The 21,270-nt window shown below is 44.5% G+C and overlaps 1 protein-coding gene across 3 annotated transcripts in view; it reads right to left on the bottom strand.

Annotated features, from left to right (window-relative positions):
* Positions 1-21,270, bottom strand: part of PLAC8B (placenta associated 8 B) — a 34,776-nt gene that overhangs the window by 8,308 nt on the left and 5,198 nt on the right. Inside the window, exons 2-4 of one of the 3 annotated variants that reach the window (XM_024993443.2) lie at positions 4,469-4,604; positions 3,734-3,884; positions 1,752-1,876 (exon numbers count right to left, since the gene is read on the bottom strand). In XM_024993443.2, the coding sequence (XP_024849211.1) occupies positions 1,752-1,876; positions 3,734-3,854 (246 nt within the window). In that variant the 5' untranslated portion in view covers positions 3,855-3,884; positions 4,469-4,604. Of the gene's footprint in view, positions 1-1,751; positions 1,877-3,733; positions 4,025-4,468; positions 4,605-21,270 lie in introns of all 3 variants that reach the window. The other 2 variants (XM_015471695.3, NM_001076987.2) reach the window with 2 other exon arrangements.

Genomic DNA, 21,270 nt, shown 5'->3' on the forward strand with positions numbered 1-21,270 from the left:
TCAGGCTCCTCTGCCCATGGAATTTCCCAGGCAAGGTTACTAGAGTGGGTTTCCATTTCCTACTCCAGGGATATTCCCTATCTAGGGATCAAACTCGTGTCTCTTGTGTCTCCTGCACTGGCAGGCAGATTCTTTACCACTAAGAGGTAAAGCCTCATAGGAGGATGCACACCAAATTATTGATATTAATAAAATTTATCACTGAATAGTGGAATTGGGCATAAAGCAATTAGATTTTCATTTTTTATTTTATATATCTCTGTGTTTTAATTTGTCATAATGTTACCTATACATATTTTTATGATTAAATATTTTTATGATTAAAAAACTAACAAACATTTTAAGCAAAAAAATAAAATAATTTCAATGGAGTAAAATTAGTTCCTTAAATATTCTATTTATTTGTTCTGTGATGATTAATTTTATGTGCCAACTTGGCTAGGCCATAGTACCCACATATTCAGTCAAATGCTATTCTGGATGTTTCTGTGAGGGTAATGTTTCAGATGAAATTAACGCTTAAATCAGTAGACTTAAAGTAACCATCCAAAATGTGGGTGGGCCTCACCTAATTGTTGAAGGCCTGAACAGAGAAAGAGCGATCTCCCCTGAACTAGAAGGAATTCTGCCCGCAGGCTGCCTTTGGATTCTGCAACTCTTCCCAGCCTGTCAGCCTATCTTGCTTTTTGGACTTACCAGTCCCCACAATGTTATGAGGCAATTCCTTAAAATTTCTTGCTCTCTTTATATATCTGTATGCATATCATCTCTATCTCCTTTTGGTTCTGTTTCTGGAGAGCACTAAAGTGAAGCTTATGGTGTAATGACGGGGGCATCCCAGGTGGCATTAGTGCTAAAGAACCTGCCTGCCAACGCAGGAAACATAAGGGACGCTGGTTCGATCCTTGGGTCAGGAAGATCCCCTGCAGGAGGGCATGGCAACCCACTCCAGTATTCTTGCCTGGAGAGTCCCATGGACAGAGTCCCATGGACAGAGCCCTTGCGGGCTACAGTGCCCAGGGCTACAGAGAGTCCGACGCGACTGAAGTGACTTAGCATGGTGTAATGAAATGTGCGGGTATGAAAAGCTGAGTTGAGTAATGACTCCTTTATGACTAGTGCATATCTTTGCCTGAGTTATTCTACCTGTTAAAACGTTTCTCATCTGTGAAGTGTGATAGACCTACTTACTTTACAGAGATGGTGCAAGGTTTCCGTGATGTAACATGTCATGTATGTGGGGCATAGTACAAGCATGGCCCTGAACAATCCTCTTCCATTGTATGACATACATTGCAAATATGAGAGTTGTTTGTTTTCTACGGTTTTCACAGAAATGTAGAAGGAGGTCACATAACCAGAGGATCTATTGCTACAATAATAGAATGCACATGCCAGGAAACTCCTACCAACCAAATTTAGTTGATGCCTGTGGGCCTGCCAAGTTGCTTCAGCTGTGTCCTACTCTTTGTGACCCTGTGGGCTGTAGCCTGCCAGGCTCCTATGTCCATGGGATTCTCCGGGCAAGAGTACTGGAGTGGGTTGCCGTGTCCTCCTCCAGGGGATCTTTCCCACCCGGGGATCGAACCCACATCTCTTACGTCTCCTGCATCTGCCTCTTTCTTTACCACTAGCACCACCTGGGAAGCCCCCATTCAGTTGACAGGTACCATCAAATGGCCTCTATGTTTATCACAATTGTTTTGAATGTGGGTGCATATTCGAATGATACAATATTGTAAAAGATTCACCGGAATGCCGTATCGAGTCCTGTAGAGGGTCCTCATTGCGACACTTGTTCCGCACAGACAGCATTCATTCATATCAGATGCAACTTGACACGCAAGGCATGTGAAGCAAAATGTGCCGCAGAGACCTGGATGCGTGAAATCAGAGGTACGAATTACTCCATTCTGCCCTCCACCATGGTTGAGAGTTAGGGTGTGTTCATGGATGGCAGTTCCAAACCCTGGGGCCTTTGTCACATAGTCTGCTGCCAAGGTCATCCTCACTGCTTCTGTTCGACATCACATCAGCTTCCCCTCATTCCCTCTAGTACTGCCTTCTTCCATGTACTGAAACCTGGCCCTGTTCCAGAGGTTATCCTCACTACCCACAATGCCTCTGTCTGAAGTCCAGGAGTGAGGTCAAATAATGTGAAAAGTTCTCCAACAGGAACCTACTCAAGATCCCAAGGTGTCACTCACAGAAATGGGGCCTCCAGTGCTCTGGGAAGATGCTGTTGCTTGATCTGAATATGGAATGATGATTAGGAATTTTATAGATTGAGGAAAGGGGAAAGAGCCTCTGTAGATAACTTGGTTTGTCTTGGCAATGGCTGGTTACACATAACGTGGCTGGAACCAGGGATGGGGAAGAATGGGGATGAAGCTGGATCAAAGGCAGGGTGGAGACTGGATGATCTGGAAGTACGAGTGTTCAGAGGGGGTCACGGAAGTCATGAGGAACCTCTGAAATATTTTAAGAAGGGAGAATGGTTTGATCAGATCTCTGATTTAAGAAATCCTATGTGAAGGTTTTAAGCTCATATTAGAACTTGTAATTCACTTATTCAAGTAACAATACTAGGGTTTGGAGGATTAGAATATTCCTCTTTAGAAGGTTTTATTATTGTGGTTTCATGGTCACTATGATTTGCAGATGTTGAACTAACGTCCTGAGAAGTGCAAGTCATCAGCCCGGGTCATGCAGCAGGACAAGAAGCGCAAATCAACCAGCTCAGGGGTTCCATGTCCCAGGTGATTCTTTCCCTCTATGCTTTTCAATGTAATTATCAACTCCATTCCAAATTTTAATTCCTCTGCCAAGTGAAAGGTTAATAGGTTTTCCTTCCCTGTCTCAGAACACTGGGTAGATTTGAAACAGGTAAAAAAAAGAAACAAATGAACAAAAAACCTCAGAGTAAAATTTGTTTCATTTTTTATTTTGTAGGCAGGTTTGTTTATTTCTTGCTTGGTGTTGAGAACTAAGCATTTGGCCTCTCTGACAAGCACATCTTACCCCGAACTTTTCTTCTCTCAGGTTTACTTAGATCTCATAAAATGAAACAAAACTGAAAATGAAGCAGAGTTAGAGATATTTTACCCACTGAGCAGTTAATTGCCTTCAGAATTCTTTATTCTTGTCTGTATAATAATCCTAAATGTATAAATAAAAATAATGCTTATGTGAGCTCATGCTGAAACCATGGATGAAAATGAACCCTTGTGTGTGGGGCACAGCCTAATTGTAATGAGTTTAATTGATGTATAACAAAAGCAGCCTTTTTTCTTTTTAATCAAGTTAAACTTTAAACGTCTCTTCTAATATAATGTATGGTCTATTTATAATAATTAGGCCAAGCCTGTTCATTATTCAAATCATTGGCTTTTTTTTTTTTTTAACAGTTATCTTAACTCCAGAACTTTTTTTAGGAGTAAGATTATCCTTTGAAGGGTGAAGAAGAATGAACCTACAGTCGGTACAGGATTTTTCTGTTCGCAAAGCATTGCCTGACAGGCAGGGTACCTTGGAATGAGAGGGGAACTTCTATTACACCCTAAGGGAGAAATGAAGGAAAGATATGAGTAAACTCTGGGAAATTGTGGAGGACAGACGACCCTGGCATGCTACAATCCATGGGGTCACAAAGATTTATATACAACTTAGCGACTGGACAACAACAAGCTTAAAATTCACTTCTGAGTTGGTTACAGGTTTCCCCAGCACTTACAGACACCGCAGTCGCTGAAACAATCACACAAGCCCGTCTGCCAGTTGGAGTTCTGAGGTGCTGGACCGCTTCCGACTCCAGGCTGAGTTACAATGACCACTGGAGAAGATGCAGCTTGCATTTTCAACGCAGGTTCTTAAGCGGCTGTGGTCTGAAAGGAAGAACTTGGTGTCAGTAGTCTGGAGGTTGCTCTTAGAAGCCTGTTTTCAGGGACTTTGCTTCACAGGCAAGTGAGGCAGTTTAGATCAAGTCGCTGGCTGATCTTTGAAGAACCTTTTTCTACAGAGGCTCCTGGAGGAAGGGATTCACTGAATCAGTTAAAGGAACGGATGCTTCTCTTGGAGTTAGGGAATGAGACAGGCTTGTAAGTACTGTTTTAAACAGCTATCTAGTCTCTGCACAAGACAGGAAAACAGAAGAGGAAACCTGTGTAAATGGCACGTGTGTGTGCTCAGTCGTGTCTGACTCTTTGTGACCGTATAGACTATAGCCCACCAGGCTCCTCTGTCCATAGAATTTCCCAGGCAAGAATACTGGAGTGGTTTACCATTTCCTCCTCCAGGGGATCATCCCGACACAGGGATCAAACCCCTGTTTCCTGCGTCTCCTGCATTGGCAGGTAGATTCTTTACCACTGTGCCACCTGCGAAGCCATGCCAACTAAAAACTGTCACTCGTTATCTGGTACCACAAGAATTAAGTCATTAACCACTTAGTTGCTGATTTTCAACATACCCTGAAAGGAGTTCAGGGTGGAAATTAGGAATGAAGCTCCCTGTGATCTAGGGAACACTGGCAGAACAGGCCTTCAGAGAGTTAGATATTTTTGAGACAAGATTTTATGAGCCCAGTCTCTCATATCTTCTCATATCTAGAAAAGAACAAAAATCATTAACAGAGACAACTGCTCCATGTGACTTGCAGCAACCTTCTGCCAAAATGCATGCTTGATGGCACGTGTCCCCTTCACTAAAATCAGTCAGAGCTATCTGAGAAGCTGTCTCTCGGGCTATAGATCTCATTTGCCCCAAATAAAACTTAACTCACACCTGCCTGTTAATGAGTCCAAGCTCACTTTGCTCTCAGCACAACAGGCCAATAAATGCAAGGGATGAGATGTTGAGGCAAGGAATGCGACTTTATTGGGAAAGCTGACTGACCGAGAAGATAGTCGACTAATGTCTTAAAATAACCATCTTGTCAGGGTCTGGATGTGTTTCTTTTATAGAACAGAAGGGGAGGATTTGCAGAACTAAAGTAAAAAGGCAAATAGTCTGACTCATGGAGTCAGCTTTTAGGAATTTATCCACGAGGGGTTGTAAACCCTTCTTCCCTTCCAGCTTTATCGGATAGGCAGTTTCTGGCCTAAGGCTCATTCTTATAGGTTGGGCCTTTACTGGCCTTGCAGGGGTTCCTTTGTCTCATTAAGGGTCTACTGCCCGTAGGATATGGCTGGGAATAGGACCTCGTGGCTGGTCTGTCTTAGTCAGAGTCAAGATAAAAGCCTGCTTGGGGCCTCCTGACCTGAGTATGGCCCCAGGGGAGCTCAGAAGATCTCTTCTAAGGACGTGGGTAGGACACTGAACCACAACTAGAAAGGCATACAAAATCCACCGTTGTTTAAATTGGCAAGTGAAATGCCCAGTAAAATAATCGAGTGCAAGGCTTTCCATCGACACCAGTCACAGTACAGCTTTAGGAGGAGAGAGGTCCAGTGTGAAAAATTAAGACAAAGTACAGTGGCTCCTGTATCAATTAAGTAATCAATTTTCTTTTCTGCTATGGGAGTCAAGGACTACCCAGGGATCCTTGATGGAGATTAGCATCTCACTGAGGGGAGCCGCCAGAATCCCCAGGGCCACGCCAGTTGTCCAGCGTGGCCATCTCAGGAGCCAAAGTCCCCCTTCCCCTTCAGGAATGGGGGCAGTCCCTCTTCCAGTGACCTGTTTGTTTGCTATCTGGGCATAGCCCGGGGTGGGGAGGTTCTTTCTGGCAGTCTTGGGCACAGTGGCCAGTTGACTTGCATTTGTAGCATTTCCTCTTGTTGGTCTTATTTCCAGATGAATGGTTGAACTTTCTTGGCCCCCCTGAGGTCACAAAGCATGACTGACACCAACAGCTATCAGTTTTGCACAAGCCCTGGCCTGTCTTTTCTCACGTTGGGTTCTCTCTTTCTCCTGAGCTTGGTCTTGATTATTAAATACCCGAAAGGCCACATCTGGGAGCTGGGGCATGGGCATTTGTGGGCCAAGTTGTAATTTTTGGAGTTTCTGCCTAATATGAGGGGTGGACTGGCTAAGTGGGAATACTGTCAGGAGGAGGATGTGCTAGGTTTCCACCCTGAGAGATCAGAGAGCTTAGAAGGGGATCATCTAAAGTGTTGGGAGAGTCTTCTGGTTCTCCAGGTTTTAAAATACAGGAGCTACATAGGGTGGGATTTTGGTAAAGGACTCTGAAAGCCTGAATATAGGGAATCTCAATCCACTTCCTCATCTGGCAGCAATAAAGATCCAATTGCAGAAGGTTATTATAATTTAGAGACCCATTTTCAGGCCATTTTTCTCCATCTCCCAACTTAAACAAAGTCCGGGCACTGCTACAGTAGAATTTAAGTTTCTCCTTTAACCCTTCAGTTTTAAAGAATTTCCAGTTCTTAAGGATACACTCCAGAGATGTTTTTTCTGACTTGGAGGGGGATCCTCCCATGTTGAGTAACTTGCAACTGAGAACAAGACAGTGCTCCTAGAATGGAATCCATCATCCCGGAAGCCTTTACCAGGAGGTTTTAACCTGAAGGGGTGCAGGGCGTCCCCTAAATTCTCTTTGGACCTAATGGGATTTCAAGCATCCTCTTCTCTCCCATTGATTTCTGACCAGATATCTCTGGCCCCTGTGATACCATGTGCAGGACACCCCACCCAGCAATTAGAGAAGGGCTTTCAAGCTAAGTGTAAACTGTTGCCAGGACTTTCCTTAAGAGGGATCCCTTTTCTGTAGAGCTTACGTCCTACGATAAGTCTTTCCATGTTGGGTGTATTCCTCGTGACTGAGCATCTACAAAGCTTATGATTCGGGCTTCTGGGTAGCAGCCAGTCTAATAGGCTGTCCCTAGCAGAATGCGTAGGCTACCAAGGCCTGGAGTGAGGGGGTCCAGTAGACGCAAAGGAAAAACTTGGGGGAATTGGAGTTGAGCGCCTTGGAAGATGGCACGGGGCCCAAGGTTTGAGGCCCAGCAGGCAGAGACGTTCTCAGAGTAGATTTCTGGGCATTGAGTGAGGTGAGAGACTAGACAACAGAAGAACCCCGAAATCCTTTGCTCTGCCTTCCTGGCAGCTGAGATAGAATTAAGAATCATCTGATGATTTTCTCTGACACAGACAGCACAGAGTGTGACAGTGGCTGGGATGCAGCTTAGGAATGATATCCAAGAAATCCTTCCCTAGAAGAAGGATATTATAAGAAGGAGATAAGGAGTGAGAAAGAGAACTTGTTGTGGGAGGAAAGTGGGAAAGGAAACTGTAGTGGAGGGTTTCACACAGGACAGTGAGAGAGGGACACTGAGAGCAAGAGAGAGACAGAACTTTTGGGCTCCTGCTCAGTTGGAAATTGCGTTTCCACCTTGTCCCAGAGGACAGCAACAACTATCACCCAAGAATTATTTGATTCTTGAAAAGAAAGTGAAGGGGAGATGAGAGAAAGAAGGCAGGAGTAGAAGTCAGGGGCCGTAAGTGACAGCTGGGCGAAGCCCGTGGTTTACCTTGACTTTCCAAATTCCCGAGTTGCCATACCAGATCTGATCTCAGGGGGCCTCAGTCTGCAGCAGCTTGAAGTGGGGTTTGGGCTCACCGGCCAGAGATTGAGTCTGGGTCACAGCGATGAGAGCACCAGATCCTAACCACTAAACCTGTGGTCAGTGACAAGACCCTGGCTTCCTGGCTTTGCAAAAAAGAATTCCCTCAAAGACAAAAAGTAGTGAAGCAAATGAAGTGTTTATTAGGAGGGACAGAGCACAGTACGTGTGGGTAGACTCATGGGGGGGACTCAGAGAGAGAGAGTCACTGAGTTTTGCCCTCGTGGCAGTCTGAACAGTTTTATGTGGCATTTCTTCCGGGTTTCCTTGGCCAATCATTTTGGTTTGCCTTGTTCACGGTCTATATTTGGTATACCACAGGATCCTTCCATGTGTGTGCGTGCATCTCTTAGCCGAGATGGATTCTACCGAAAAGGCAAAACGGTAGAGCATCCCTTGGCATCATTAGCCTTTGACCACCAGGGGACCTTTCTGTGCATGTGTGGTTGGGGAAGTCTCCTGATTTTGATAACAAGAAATACGTGGTCTGGGCAGGGCCCAGAGTCCTCCCTTAATTGTCCTGCTATTGTTGTCTTGGAGTTTCAGTCTACAGGAGGTCTTCTGACTTCAAGAATGAGAAATACGTGTTCTGGGCAGGGCCTAGCCTCCTCCCTTAACTTTTGTCATGGGGTTTCTGTCCACAGAGAATGAATTTTACCCTGAGATTTACCCTGGGGGCAGTGGGGTTCCATCTACATCCTGCCTCAATTTCATGGATAGAGGGATCTCACATTTAAAAAAATTTATTTATTACTTTTAGTTGCACTGGATCTTCTTTGCTGCATGGGCTTTCTCTTGTATAGGTTCTAGGAGAGGCAGCAGAGGATGAGATGGTTAGATAGCATCACAGACTCAGTGGACACGAATTTGAGCAAACTCTGGGAGACAGATAGCTTCCCAAGTGGCGCTAGTGGTAAAGAATCTGCCTGCCAAGGCAGCAGATGCCAGAGACCTGGGCTCAATCCCTGGGTTGGGAAGATCCCCTGGAGAAGGAAATGGCAACCCACTCCAGTATTCTTGCCTGAAAAAATTCCATGGACAGAGGAGCCTGGAGTGTTGCAGCCCATGGGGTCACTGAGTTGGACACGACTTAGCAACTCAACAACAGGTTCCAGAGGGCATGGGCTTCAGTAGTTGTGGCTCATGGGCTCTAGAGGGCTTCAGAGCACAGGCTCAGAAGTTGTGGGGCATGGTTCCAGTTGCTCCACCACATGTGGAATCTTCCCAGACCAGGGATCGAACCTGTGTTCCCTACATTGGCAGGAGGATTCTTCTCTAATATGTCACCAGGGAAGACCGTCTGAAGCAAGGTCCTGGAGCGACAGCCCACCAGTCTTCACTCCTGGGGGGAGGGGAGGTTACCAGTTGTAGGTGGGATTGAGATCAGGGTGGCTCACTGGTTGTCAGGGAAAGCAGCAGAAGAGCACAGCCATTCACTGCCCCTTTGATAAGTTCTCAGGGTGGAGATGTTCTGATCTAACACCTAAAACAATTACTAGCTGGGGTTGGTGGCAAGGACGCAGGCATCTCCTGATTCGGAAGGTCGGTCATCTGAGTAGAATGTAGGTGACACAGGGACTGGTCAAGCAGAGGGTGAACAGAGAAGCAAGAGTACAGTCATCTTGGGGAGCCTGCCCGTACAGGGCAATTCAGCTCCATTCTGGCACTGCCACCTGTAAACAGTGTCAGATTCCATGTATTTCAGGCTCAGTCCCACAGGACTGCCCTCCCTTCTCCTACTTCAGATATCCATTGTACATCCACGTGGTTACCTGTACTTCTTTTTAAAGCATTTCTTTCATTTATTCATTTTTAAATGTTTTGGTTGTACAGGGTCTTCATCACTGCACGCGGGCTTTCTCAGGTTGCAACAAGCGGAGGTTACTCTTCATTGGGGTGCACGGCTTCTTATTGCAATGGCTTCCCTTTTTGAGGAGCACAGGCTCTAGGCACACAGGCTTCAGTAGTTTTGCAGCACATGGGCTCAGTAGTTGCTGCTCAAGGGCTACAGCGCCTGGGCTCAGTAGTTGTAGCACATCCCACAGCATGTGGAATCTTCCAAGACCAGGGGTCAAACACATGTGCCCCTGCATTGGCAGGCAGACTTTCAATCCAGTGAGCCACCAGGGAAGTCCTCACCTGTGCTTCTGACCAGGTAGATCAGAGGTTCCCATGCTCCCCTCTTCATTTCCATTAATTTGCAAAAGTGGCCCACAGAACTCAGGAAAACAGTTTATATGGGCTTGCCTGGTGCCTCAGAGGTTAAAGTGTCTGCCTGCAATGCGGGAGACCAGGGTTCGATCCCAGGGTCAGGAAGATCCCCTGGAGAAGGAAGTGGCAACCCACTCCAGGATTCTTGCCTGGAGAATCCCATGGAGTGAGGAGCCTGGTAGGCTACAGTCCACGGGGTTACAAAGAGTCGGACATGACTGAGCTACTTCACTTTCACTTTCTATTGATATATTACAAAGGGTATTAAAGGATACAGATGGACAATCAGATGAAAAGATATCTAAGGGGAGCTTCAGAGTCTGTGGAGTTTGGGGTGCGTCACTCTCCCAGCACACAAACCCCAAAACTCTCTGAACTCTGTCCTTTTGGGATTTTATGGAGGCTTCATTGCATAGGCGTGATTGATGAAATCATTGGCCATTGGTGATTGAACTCAGTCTCCAAACCCTTCTCCCCTCCCTGCCTCACAGTCTGGGAGGTGGGGCTGAACATTCCACCCCTAGTAAATCCTAAAGGAAATCAACCCCGAATATTCATTAGAAGAACTGATGCTGAAGCTGAAACTCCAATACTTTGGCCACTTGATGTGAAGAGCCAACTCATTGGAAAAGACCCTGATGCTGGGTAAGATTGAAGGCAGGAGGAGAAGGGGGTGGCAGAGGATGATATGGTTGGATGGCATCGCCAACTCAATGAACATGAGTTTGAGCAAACTCCAGGAGACAGGAGACAGTGAATGACAGGGAAGTCTGGCGTGCTGCAGTCCATGGGGCTGCAAAGAGTTGGACACGACTGAGCAGCTGAACAACAACAATCACAGGTTGCTTCCCCTTGCAACCAGCCCCCATCCTCAACGGTTTTCCAAAAGTCGCTTCATTAGCATAAACTCTATAGTTGAGAGGAGCTTGTTATGAATAACAAGACACCTTTACCACTTTTTATCACTTAATAAATTCCATAGATTTTAGGAGCTCTGTACCCTGAACAGGAATCAAAGTAAAATATGTATAAATCACAATATCACAGTCAAAAGTCAAAGTGTTAGTCACTCAGTTGTGTCTGACTTTTTGTGACCCCATGGACAGTAGCATACTAGGCTCCTCTGTCCATGGGATTCTCTAGGCAAGAACACTGGAGTGGGTTCCTGCCGGGAGCCAGCACGGGAGTCCCCACCCATAACAAGGTTATATGGGAGAGTTCTGGTGGGCAAGGCGAGCCAGAACTCGAGGGGTGCCCCTCTGGGCCTGCCTGAGCGTCTACTCCAAAACCAGAGTCTGTCTGTTTTACTGCTTCATGACTTTCACCAACTCCTCCGACAGTCACGGAGGGGGGCTATCCCCATCGCCTTTTCTCTGAAGGAAATCAACTTAGAACTCTGGCTAATTAGCCTCTTGGGCATAATAGGAGTGTTTAAATCCAAACCCCCCAGATGGTTCTCTAACTTGCCTGACAGGTTTACCCGGACTCCTACAGCTACGCATATGATTGTTTACAGTCTCCCAACTGTGAGAGGCACGGGAAGCTTAAGATATTCAAATAGTATAGAGCCTCTGGGGGAATTAGAAATTGTCAGAATAGAACTAGTAGAAGATTTCATTGTTGAGCCAATGCTTGCTGCCAAGTTTCCACATCCCCTGTATTGTATCTTTGGAAGTGTATTAATTAATATAGTTGGTATGTAGAAAAAATAAGCAGTGGCCTTGGTGTTAACAACTTTAGACCCTTAAGGTAATAAATTCTTTCCTTCGTTGTAAACCCATTGCACCTTTGCCCTATAGGAATGCAATTTTATCTAACACCTTCGGAGGATGGCGCCAAACTTTAAAATAATTACTCTTAGAGAAAAGAAGTCTTATGGTTGACAAACCTTTGTCGGAGTCATAAAATGTTAACAGGCCTTCTGGCCAGCAGATGATGTAAATCACCTAAACCATTTGTATAAGATAAGTTTGCAGAAAAGAAACCCTGGTTTCGATAAGGATCAAAGACTGCTGACTTTGCATGATTTCACACCCCCTATTATCCTCTATGTGCAACTTAGGGTATAAAAGCCCCTGTTGAAAATAAAGTTTCGGGCCTTGCTCACCGAAGCTTGGTCTCCCCGTGTCGTTCTTTCTTGTTTCCTTTTCCTCCTTTTCTCTTCTGTTCTTCCTTCACGCCAAAATAATTGGAGCGCGGGGGTCCTCTGGGACCACTTATTTGCCTGGGCTTCTAAGACCCAATCGAGAAGGTGCCTAAGGTGGGGCACCTTCCGCTATTTGAGAGGGTGCCTGCAGCCTCTGTGGTCAGAGCAAGTTTGGTGTCACGAACTTTATTGATTTCCCGCGTAAACCAGTTATTATTGAGCATCTAATAAATCCCTGCTTTGCTATTCTAATCGCCAACGCTGTCCTCCTGAGGGAATCCCTGGATCCCACTGGGGCTGGACCCCAGGAGTTTCCCTATCCCTTCTCCTGGGGATCTTCCCAACCCAGGGCTCAAACCCAGGTCTCCCACATTGCAGACAGATTCTTTAACATCTGAGCCACCAGGGAAATCCAAGAATGCTGGAGTGGGTAGCCTATCCCTTCTCCAGGGATATAACAGTAATCCTCTCCAATCTTCCTGCATCCAAGCTGATCCTTCAGTTGAAATTTACCTGAAGCCTTGTTAGGGGGCAAGCAAAGATAGAGTGCCCAAGCAAAACTTATTATAAAGTACATTTTGTCCTAATTTCTCTCCATCCTAAGAGGCAGTGTGGGGGTAATTAAACATTGATTTGAATAAAAAAAACATTTTTTTAATGTGAACCATTTTTAAACCATTTTATCAAATTTGTCACAGTATTGTTTCTGTTTCATGTTTTGGGTTTTGGTCACCAGGCATATGGGATCTTAGCTCCCCAACCAGTGATCTCTCTTGCACCCCCTGCATTGGAAGGTAAAGTCCTAACCATTGGACTGCCAGGAAAGTCCCTGATTTGATTTGGAGTGAGAATGTGCTGTGCTGTGCTTAGTCACTCAGTCATGTCTGGCTCTTTGCAACCCCATGGACTGTAGCCTGCTAGGCTCTTCTGTCCATGGAATTCTCCAGGCCAGAATACTGGAGTGGGTAGCCTTTCCCTTCTCCAGGCGATCTTCCCAACCCAGAAATCGAACTGGGGTCTCCTGCAATGCAGAAAGATTCTTTACCAGCTGAGCTACCAGGGAATATCTGGGAGTGAGAATATCTTTGTTCAAATTCTGTTTTTCTAAATTGTAATCTTGGACTAGTCATTGATAGGCCTAGTCATTTAACTAGTCATTTAAATTTCCTCCTACTCATCTGTGAAGTGAAAGTGGTTTCTCACCTATCCACCTTATGTGCTCATTGAGAGTATTAAATAAGATAAAGTCCAAGGATGAATTTAATGAACAACTAAAATTAAGATAAAATTAAGATAAAGTCCAAGGATGAATTTAATGAACAACTTAAAAAAATCAGACTTGTATAAAGGGAGTGGCTAAAATGTACAAAAATGCAGCAAGGAGATTTCTTTTGATCATTTCCACAAATAATTCTTGGCAAAAGTATCAGTTAATATTTACTGAGATGCCACCCTATATCAGGCACTATACTAGACTCACACTGTCCACTTCATGTTATAACAGCCCCGGCTAAGTACGAACTATTACCTTTACTGAGTTGATGAGGAAATGGAGGCTCTGAGACTTTAAGTAAATTGTGAAATTCAAACCCTTCTCTGGCTCACTCCACAGGCCCTGTTTCTTCCTTTGCTCTCAGCTAAAAAGCCTGCTCCTTCAGAGCACTGACTGCATTGTGGCATTGTCCTTGGTTTGTTGTGATCTCCTTGAGAGCTGGAACCCTCTCTTCCCATTTATTCCTTTATCATCACACCCAGTGTTAGGCTCATAGAAGGTACTTTTCATTGTCTTCTTGAATTAAGTACTTATTATATGCTTAATTCACTCACAGCGTGCTAGACACTGAGATGTAATACATTTCCACTTCAGAATCAGGACAAAAGAAAAACACTAAAATTGAAAATACAGTGCTTCCTGATACTCAGGCAATATGATTATACTATTTGCTTTCTTGTATTGCTTTCCTCATAGGGCAGTTTCAAAAACAAGCCAATTACCTCAGTTGTTCTATATTACTTTTTCTATTTCTTGAGTTCACTGGTTTCTTCTCTAGATTTCACTGCTCAGTCATGTGTGGGTGAGCTGGATAGTTGGGTAGTGCCCATAAACAAAAAAAGGAGAGCAGTACATGACACAGGGCAACACCTTGGATATTTATCCACACAGGGACAGTGTATCAGCAATGATTCAAACATGCCTAAATCTACCCAGGCTTCATCGTCAGTTCAGCTCAGTTGTTCAGTTGTGTCCAACTCTTTGTGACCCCATAGACTGTAGCATGCCAAGCTTCTCTGTCCATCACCAACTCCCGGAGCTTGCTCAAACTCATGTCCTTCGAGTTGGTGATGCCCTCCAACCATCTCATCCTCTGTTGTCCCCTTCTCCTCCTGCCTTCAATCCTTCCCAGCATCAGGGTCTTTTCCAATGAGTCCCCTCTTCGCATCAGGTGGCCAAAGTATTGGAGTTTCAGCTTCAGCATCAGTCTTTCCAATGAATATTCGGATTGATTTCCTTTAGGATTGACTGGGTTGATCTCCTTGTAGTCCAAGGGACTCTCAAGAGTCTTCTCCAATACAGTTCAGAAGCATCAGTTCTTTGGTGCTCAGCTTTCCTTATGGTCCAACTCTCACATCCATACATTACTACTGGAAAAGCCACAGCTTTGACTAGATGGACCTCTGTCTGCAAAGTAATGTCTCTGCTTTTTAATATACTGTCTATGTTGGTCATAGCTTTTCTTCCAAGGAGTAGGCATCTTTTAATTTCATGGCTGCAGTCATCATCTGCAGTGATTTTGAAGCCCAGGAAGAGAAAGTCTGTCTCTGTTTTTCTTGTTTCCCCATCTATTTGCCACGAGGTGATGGGACCAGATGCCATGATCTTAGTTTTTTGAATGTTGAGTTTTAAGCCAGGTTTTTCACTCTCCTCTTTCACTTTCATCAAGAGGCTCTTTAGTTCTTCTTCACTTTCTGCCATAAAGGTGGTGTCATCTGCATATCTGAGGTTATTGATATTTCTCCCTGCAATCTTGATTCCAGCTTGTGCTTTATCCAGCCCAGCATTTAGCGTGATATACTCTGCATATAAGTTAAATAAGCAGAGTGACAGTATACAGCCCCGACATATTCCTTTCCCAGTTTGGAACCAGTCCACTGTTCCATGTCCGGTTCTAACTCTTGCTTCTTGACCTGTATACAGATTTTTCAGGAGGCAGGTAAGGTGGTCTGGTATTTCCATCTCTTTAAGATTGTTGTAATCCACACAGTCAAAGGCTTTGGCGTAATCAATAAAGCAGAAGTAGATGTTTTTCTGGAACTTTCTTACTTTTCCTATGATCCAGTGGAGCTAATTATAAATTAGCCAGATCTATCATTATAAATTGTCCTTTGAGTCCTAGCAACAGCCTCATGTGAAGAATACTCAGTGTTTTTGGATGAGGATAAAATGAGTTTATTTTTATTTTATTTTTTAGACAGAAGAAGCTTTAAATGTTCTTCTAAATGTTCATACCTGTTAGACATTTCTACCATTAGAAATAGCTCTAGGTCTTTCCCTTTCCATTGGTGAGTGCAGTATACAAACATATATTTTTCTAAACTTTAATTAAATGATTATAGTTATACAGTAAGAAGGCTTCCCAGGTGACTCAGTGATAAAGAACATGCCTGCCAACGCAGGAGACATAAGAGACGTGGGTGCAATCCCTGGGTCGGGAAGAGCCTCTGGAGGAGGGCATGGAAACCCACTCCAGTATTCTTGCCTGGAGAATCCCAAGAACAGAAAAGCCTGGCGGGGCTACAGTCCATGGGGTCACACAGAGTTGGACACGACTGAAGCGACTTAGCACAGTCGCTTAGAACTTAGAAATGGGCAGTAACTCTGTCAAAGTTCAAGACAAGCACTTAGGAAGCCACCAAGGCAACAAACAACAGCTTTACACACACACGCACACACACACACACACACACACACGCACACACACGCACACACACACAGAAATGTGTGTGTATGTTGTTATTCGTTGTTTATTTGCTAAGTCGTGTTCAGCTTTTCACGACCCCGTGGATTATAGTCCACCAGGCTCCTCTGTCCATGGGATTCTCCAGGCAAGAGTACTGGAGTGGGTTATCATTTCCTCCTCCAGGGGATCTTTTCTACCCAAGGATCAAAACCCCCACATCGCCTGCATTGGCAGGTGAATTCTTTACTGCTGAGCCACCAGGGAAGTTTGTGCATATGTATGAATACATAAATATTTCCTAGCCCTCTCTGTTGAGAGGACCTAGAGGCAAAAACAGCCCACTGTCAATGAATGTATTTTGTGCCCAAATCTTGGTTTATCAATGCCATTTTCCAATTAAAAAAAAAAAAAAGAGCCTGAGTTCATTGGAGAAATGGCTGATTCCAGGACTGGGGCAGGTAAAGTACAAGATAAGCCTGGAACATCTTGTGGAATCACAAGGTGAAAAAGTTCAAAATTGGACTAGAGACAGGGCCTCAGAGCCAAACTGATGGCTCTTCCAATAGCTAAATCTGGGACAGTATGAGTAACCAAACAATGTCAATATTGGATTATAACTTATAGGCAAAGTTATACTATACAAACTTATAGTATAGTATAGTATAGTATACTATATTATACTGAGGTGTTGCTAGTGGTAAAAATAAAAACCTGCCTAACAATAAGAGATGGCTGATTCAATCCCTGGGTTGGGAAGGTTCCCTGAAGGAGGAATGGTAAATCACTCCAGTATTTTTGCCTGGAAAATCCCATGAACAGAGAAGCCTGGAGGGCTACAGTCCATAGGGTTGCAAAGAGTCGAACATGACTGAAGCAACTTAGCAGACATGCAAGTACTGATAAAAATAAAAGAATAAATTTTAAAATGAGGGAGAAGGGATAGTGCTTTCTTTTGGTAGATTTCCTATTAATTAATAAAGATGGAGTGATGGAAATATAAGATTATCATTTGGCAAATGCTACAGTAATAACTGGGGCTTCCCTGGAAGCTCAGGTGGTAAAGAGTCTGCCTGCAATGCAGGAGAACCCCATTCGATTCCTGGGCCTGGAAGTTCCCCTGGAGAAGGGATAGGATACCCACTCCAGTATTCTTGGGCTTCCCTGATGGCTCAGATCCACCTGTAATGTGGGAGACCTGGGTTTGATCCCTGGTTTGGGAAAACCCCCTGGTGGAGGGCCTGACAACCCACTCCAGCGTTCTGGCCTGGAGAATTCCCATGGATGGAGGAGCCTGGCAAGCTACAGTCCATGGGGTCACAGAGTCAGACACAACTGAGCAACTAAGCGCAGCAACAGTAATAACTGTTATAGGCAAGCCTCAAGGATAGATACTAATTCTAGACTTCGGAAGTATGATGAGAAACAACACATTTACATGGTCTCAAAGTATCACCCCACAGGCTGCTGACTAATTACAAAGGGAAAAATAGCAACTCTCCAATGGATAAGCTGGCAGACACTATCTTAGTCAAGTGACCAAAGTTAGTAATTGTCAGTAATGGGACATACTGATGTGTTCCAGAAAGTGGAGACAATGCTATGACTGGGTATATTAATAAATCTTATCTATGGAGTAGGGGTGACTAGAGCATGTCTCACCATGCAACAGATAAAGAAACCGCGATCACTCATATTATTCAAGAAAGGGAAGTGTTGGTATTTTATGGCTCGGATAATGTTTAAAGTTCATCTGTGTTCAAATTTGATTATGGAGTGCTAGTATTTTTATTTGATCCCTCAGGGTCTTAGCTGATGTTGATGCTCTGTGAAATTGTTCATGTGCTAGAGGAGAGCATCAGGACCCAGCGTGAAGGACAATATGGATGGACCTTAAAGGCATTAAGTGAAAGTCGCTCGGTCGTGTCCAACCCTTTGCGACCCTATGGTATACAATCCATGGAATTCTCCAGGCCAGAATACTGGAGTGGGCAGCCTTTCCCTTCTCCAGGGGATCTTCCCAACCCAGGGATCAAACCCAGGTCTCCCGCATTGCAGGCGGATTTTTTACCAACTGAGCTATCATTACACTAAGTGAAATAAGTCAGACAGAGCAAGACACACACAGTAGGATCTTGCTTATACCTGGGATCTAAAATAAGCAAACCAAACTACGGATATGGAGAGCAGGTCGGGGGTTGTCAGGGGTAAGGGGTGGGGTGTGGGTGAAATGGGTGGAGTAACAACAAGCTATACTATCTAGCGGTATAAATTTGCAGTTGTAAAAAAAGTAAGTCTTGGGAGGTGATATCGGAGAAAGGCAATGGCACCCCACTCCAGTACTCTTGCCTGGAAAATCCATGGACGGAGGAGCCTGGTGGGCTGCAGTCCATGGGGTCGCTAGGAGTCGGACATGACTGAGCGACTTCACTTTCACTTTTCACTTTCATGCATTGGAGAAGGAAATGGCAACCCACTCCAGTGTTCTTGCCTGGAAAATCCCAGGGACGGGGGAGCCTGGTGGGCTGCCGTCTATGGGGTCGCACAGAGTCGGACACGACTGAAGTGACTTAGCAGCAGCAGCAGCAGCAGGGAGGTGATGTACAGCATGGTGACTATCATTACTAACATGTATTGCATATTTCAAAGTTTCTAAGAGAATAAGTCTTAAAAGTTCTCATCTCAAGAAAAAAACTTGTTAACTGTGTGGTGATGGATGTTAATGATTTACTGTGATCATCATTTCACAGCATGTACACATGTCAAATCATTATGTTGTACACGTGAAAATAATATAATGTTATATGTCAATTATATCTCCAAACCACCCCTCCAGAAACCCAACATCCTGGTGTGAGTGCCCGGCCAGCTCACAGCTCACCAAAGTCTAGCTCAAGTGGTCAAGTTCCAAGTGGCAGGAGTTGCTTTCTCTTTCTCAGGATGTGAGTGGGACAACTGATAACACTTGGATAAGATAGATCCATAGGTTAATTAGTTGATAGTAGTTTGCCAACATCAATTTCCTGGTTTTGATATTTATACTATGGTTTGTAAAATATTAACTGGGAAAGCCAGGTGAGGGCTGTATGGGGACTCTGTTATTTTAAAAATATTTTATTGAGATATCTTTTACATTCATTTTACATATAATAGAGTAGCCAGTGGTATTTTTTTTGGCTGCCCTGTGGAGCATGCGGGATCCTAGTTCCCCCACCAGGGATTGAACTTGCACACCCTGTCCCCCTCATCCCCACCACAGTGGAAATGCAGAGTCTTAGCCACTGGACTGATCGTTTTGCATACTATAGAATTCACTCATTCAAAATGGATATAGTTCAGTGAGTTTAGCCTATTTATAGTTGCACAACCACCGCCATAATCTAACTGTGAAATATGTTAGCACACATCCTCTAAAGAAAACCCCACACATCAGTTACTTCCCTTTCCTCTTGCCTCCTCCACCTCCAAACAACATCTACTGTGCTTTTTGTCTCTATTGCTTTGCTTATTCTAGTCATTTCATATAAATGGAATCAGAAGATATATGATCTTTTGTGACTGATGCCTTTAGTTAGCATAATGTTTTCAAGGTCCAGTCTTGCCACAACATGTATTAGCATTTTTTTTAAACTGTTGAATAATATTCCATTATGTGGATAGACCATTTTGTGTTTATCCATTCATCAGTGAATGGATATGGAGGTTGTTTCTACTTTTTTGTTACTATGAATAATGCTCCTATTACCATCTGCCTACCACACAGGTTTTTGTGGGGACATGTATTTTCATTTCTCTTGGGCATATCTGGAAGTAGAATTGCTGGGTCAAAATGCCAACTTATGTTTAGCATTTTGGAAAGTAGCTATGCTCACCACTATACCATCAAAGCCACATTTAGCGTTTCCAACTACTTCAAACTATTTTCCAAAATGGTTGGGTTTTGTTTGCAGTTTCTGTCATCGTGGCCAACATTTGTTATTGCTTGTCTTTCTATGTGTTACTTTGCAATACTTTTCATAAGTCTAAAATTATTTCCAAAAATAAAAAACAGAATATGAAAAAAGGAAAGCCCCCATGGGACTTAGAGCGAAAAATACAAAAGCAATATATCACAAAAGCTGTAAAAAAAAATACATATTCCCAAATCCTAGTAGTATATGGTTTAAATATAGCTGTAATATTTCTGAACTCTGGTTGCTTTTCCCCCTTATAATTCTTAGGAACCGTCCTAAAGAATTTCTTTTTTTTTTTTTTTTTGTATAAAGCACTATAAAATGCATTCAGAAGAGGTGAAGTTTATTTAAAATTTATTAGGTTTGTATTTTTTATATATATTAAGGTGGCTTTTTATTTTGGTTTTTGATTTTTTTCAATGTGCCATAATGACTCTTTACTGCTTTTTTACAATAAAAGATTCTAACCACTGTGGATCTCTCAGGAAACTTCTTGTGAAAGAAGTTTCTAGCAAGTGAACAAAAAGCAGGAAGGGGTTTGGGGGGCGGGGCGTGTGTTATTTGTGGGTCTCTGTGTAGGGAGGAGGTGTCTGTCTTCAAGGGCAGGTTCATCAGGCGAGTGAACGAAGTGAACTTGCCTCTCTGCCTGGGCTCTGGCTCCCTTGCGGGGAGGAGGATCAAGGGGGGCCGTGACAAGGGCAGGACAGAGTGTGTGCCGAGGGGTAGGTCCGCGTTAGGCTGAACCAAGTTATCAAATCATCACTGCCCAGCAACAGTCCCGGCTTTGCCCTTTAGGGCTGAGAACTCGATCGCCTGTCTTTCCAGTGCCCGCGGGAGGTGTGGTCTCCGCGGGGAGGCAAGGCAGGGCGGAGGGCCGGGTGGAGTTCTCCCCTGGGTGACTGCTCGCCTCTCAGGATGGAGAGTGCCAGTGGCGTGCCGTGTTCACAAGGCACCCACATTCGGCTTTCCAGGATGTGGGTTGTGCATCCGCCTTTCTCCTCTGCTGGGGCCCGACCATGACCTTTTTGCGCCGGGGGCAGCCAACGGGGGAACCGGAGGGCAGGGTCAGAGGCGATCAGGGCCAGGCTGGCTCCAGGCGGCTGTGCCATCGGGGCTGTGGGGAGGGTATCGAGGCCAGGACCCGGGCTGGTCCCTGTCCCGGAGACAGAGATTGGGGCCCCTCTCCCTCGTGGCCCCCTCGCTCTGTCTGCAGGAGTCCCCAGCCTCACCAGGCATTTATAATACATTTTTAAAAGTTTTCATCAGATGAATGGACTGATCAGCTCACTTCTGATCAAGAAATAAGAGAGACAGAAATATCACCAGCAACCTATTCCTGGCCCTGCTGACTTTAGCACCCCTTAAGCAGGCTTCCCAATTGGTAAAGAACCTGCCTGCCAATACAGGAGAGCCAGATTTGA

This window comes from Bos taurus, chromosome 6 (genome assembly GCF_002263795.3).
Source record: "Bos taurus isolate L1 Dominette 01449 registration number 42190680 breed Hereford chromosome 6, ARS-UCD2.0, whole genome shotgun sequence".
NCBI classification, from domain to species: domain Eukaryota; kingdom Metazoa; phylum Chordata; class Mammalia; order Artiodactyla; family Bovidae; genus Bos; species Bos taurus.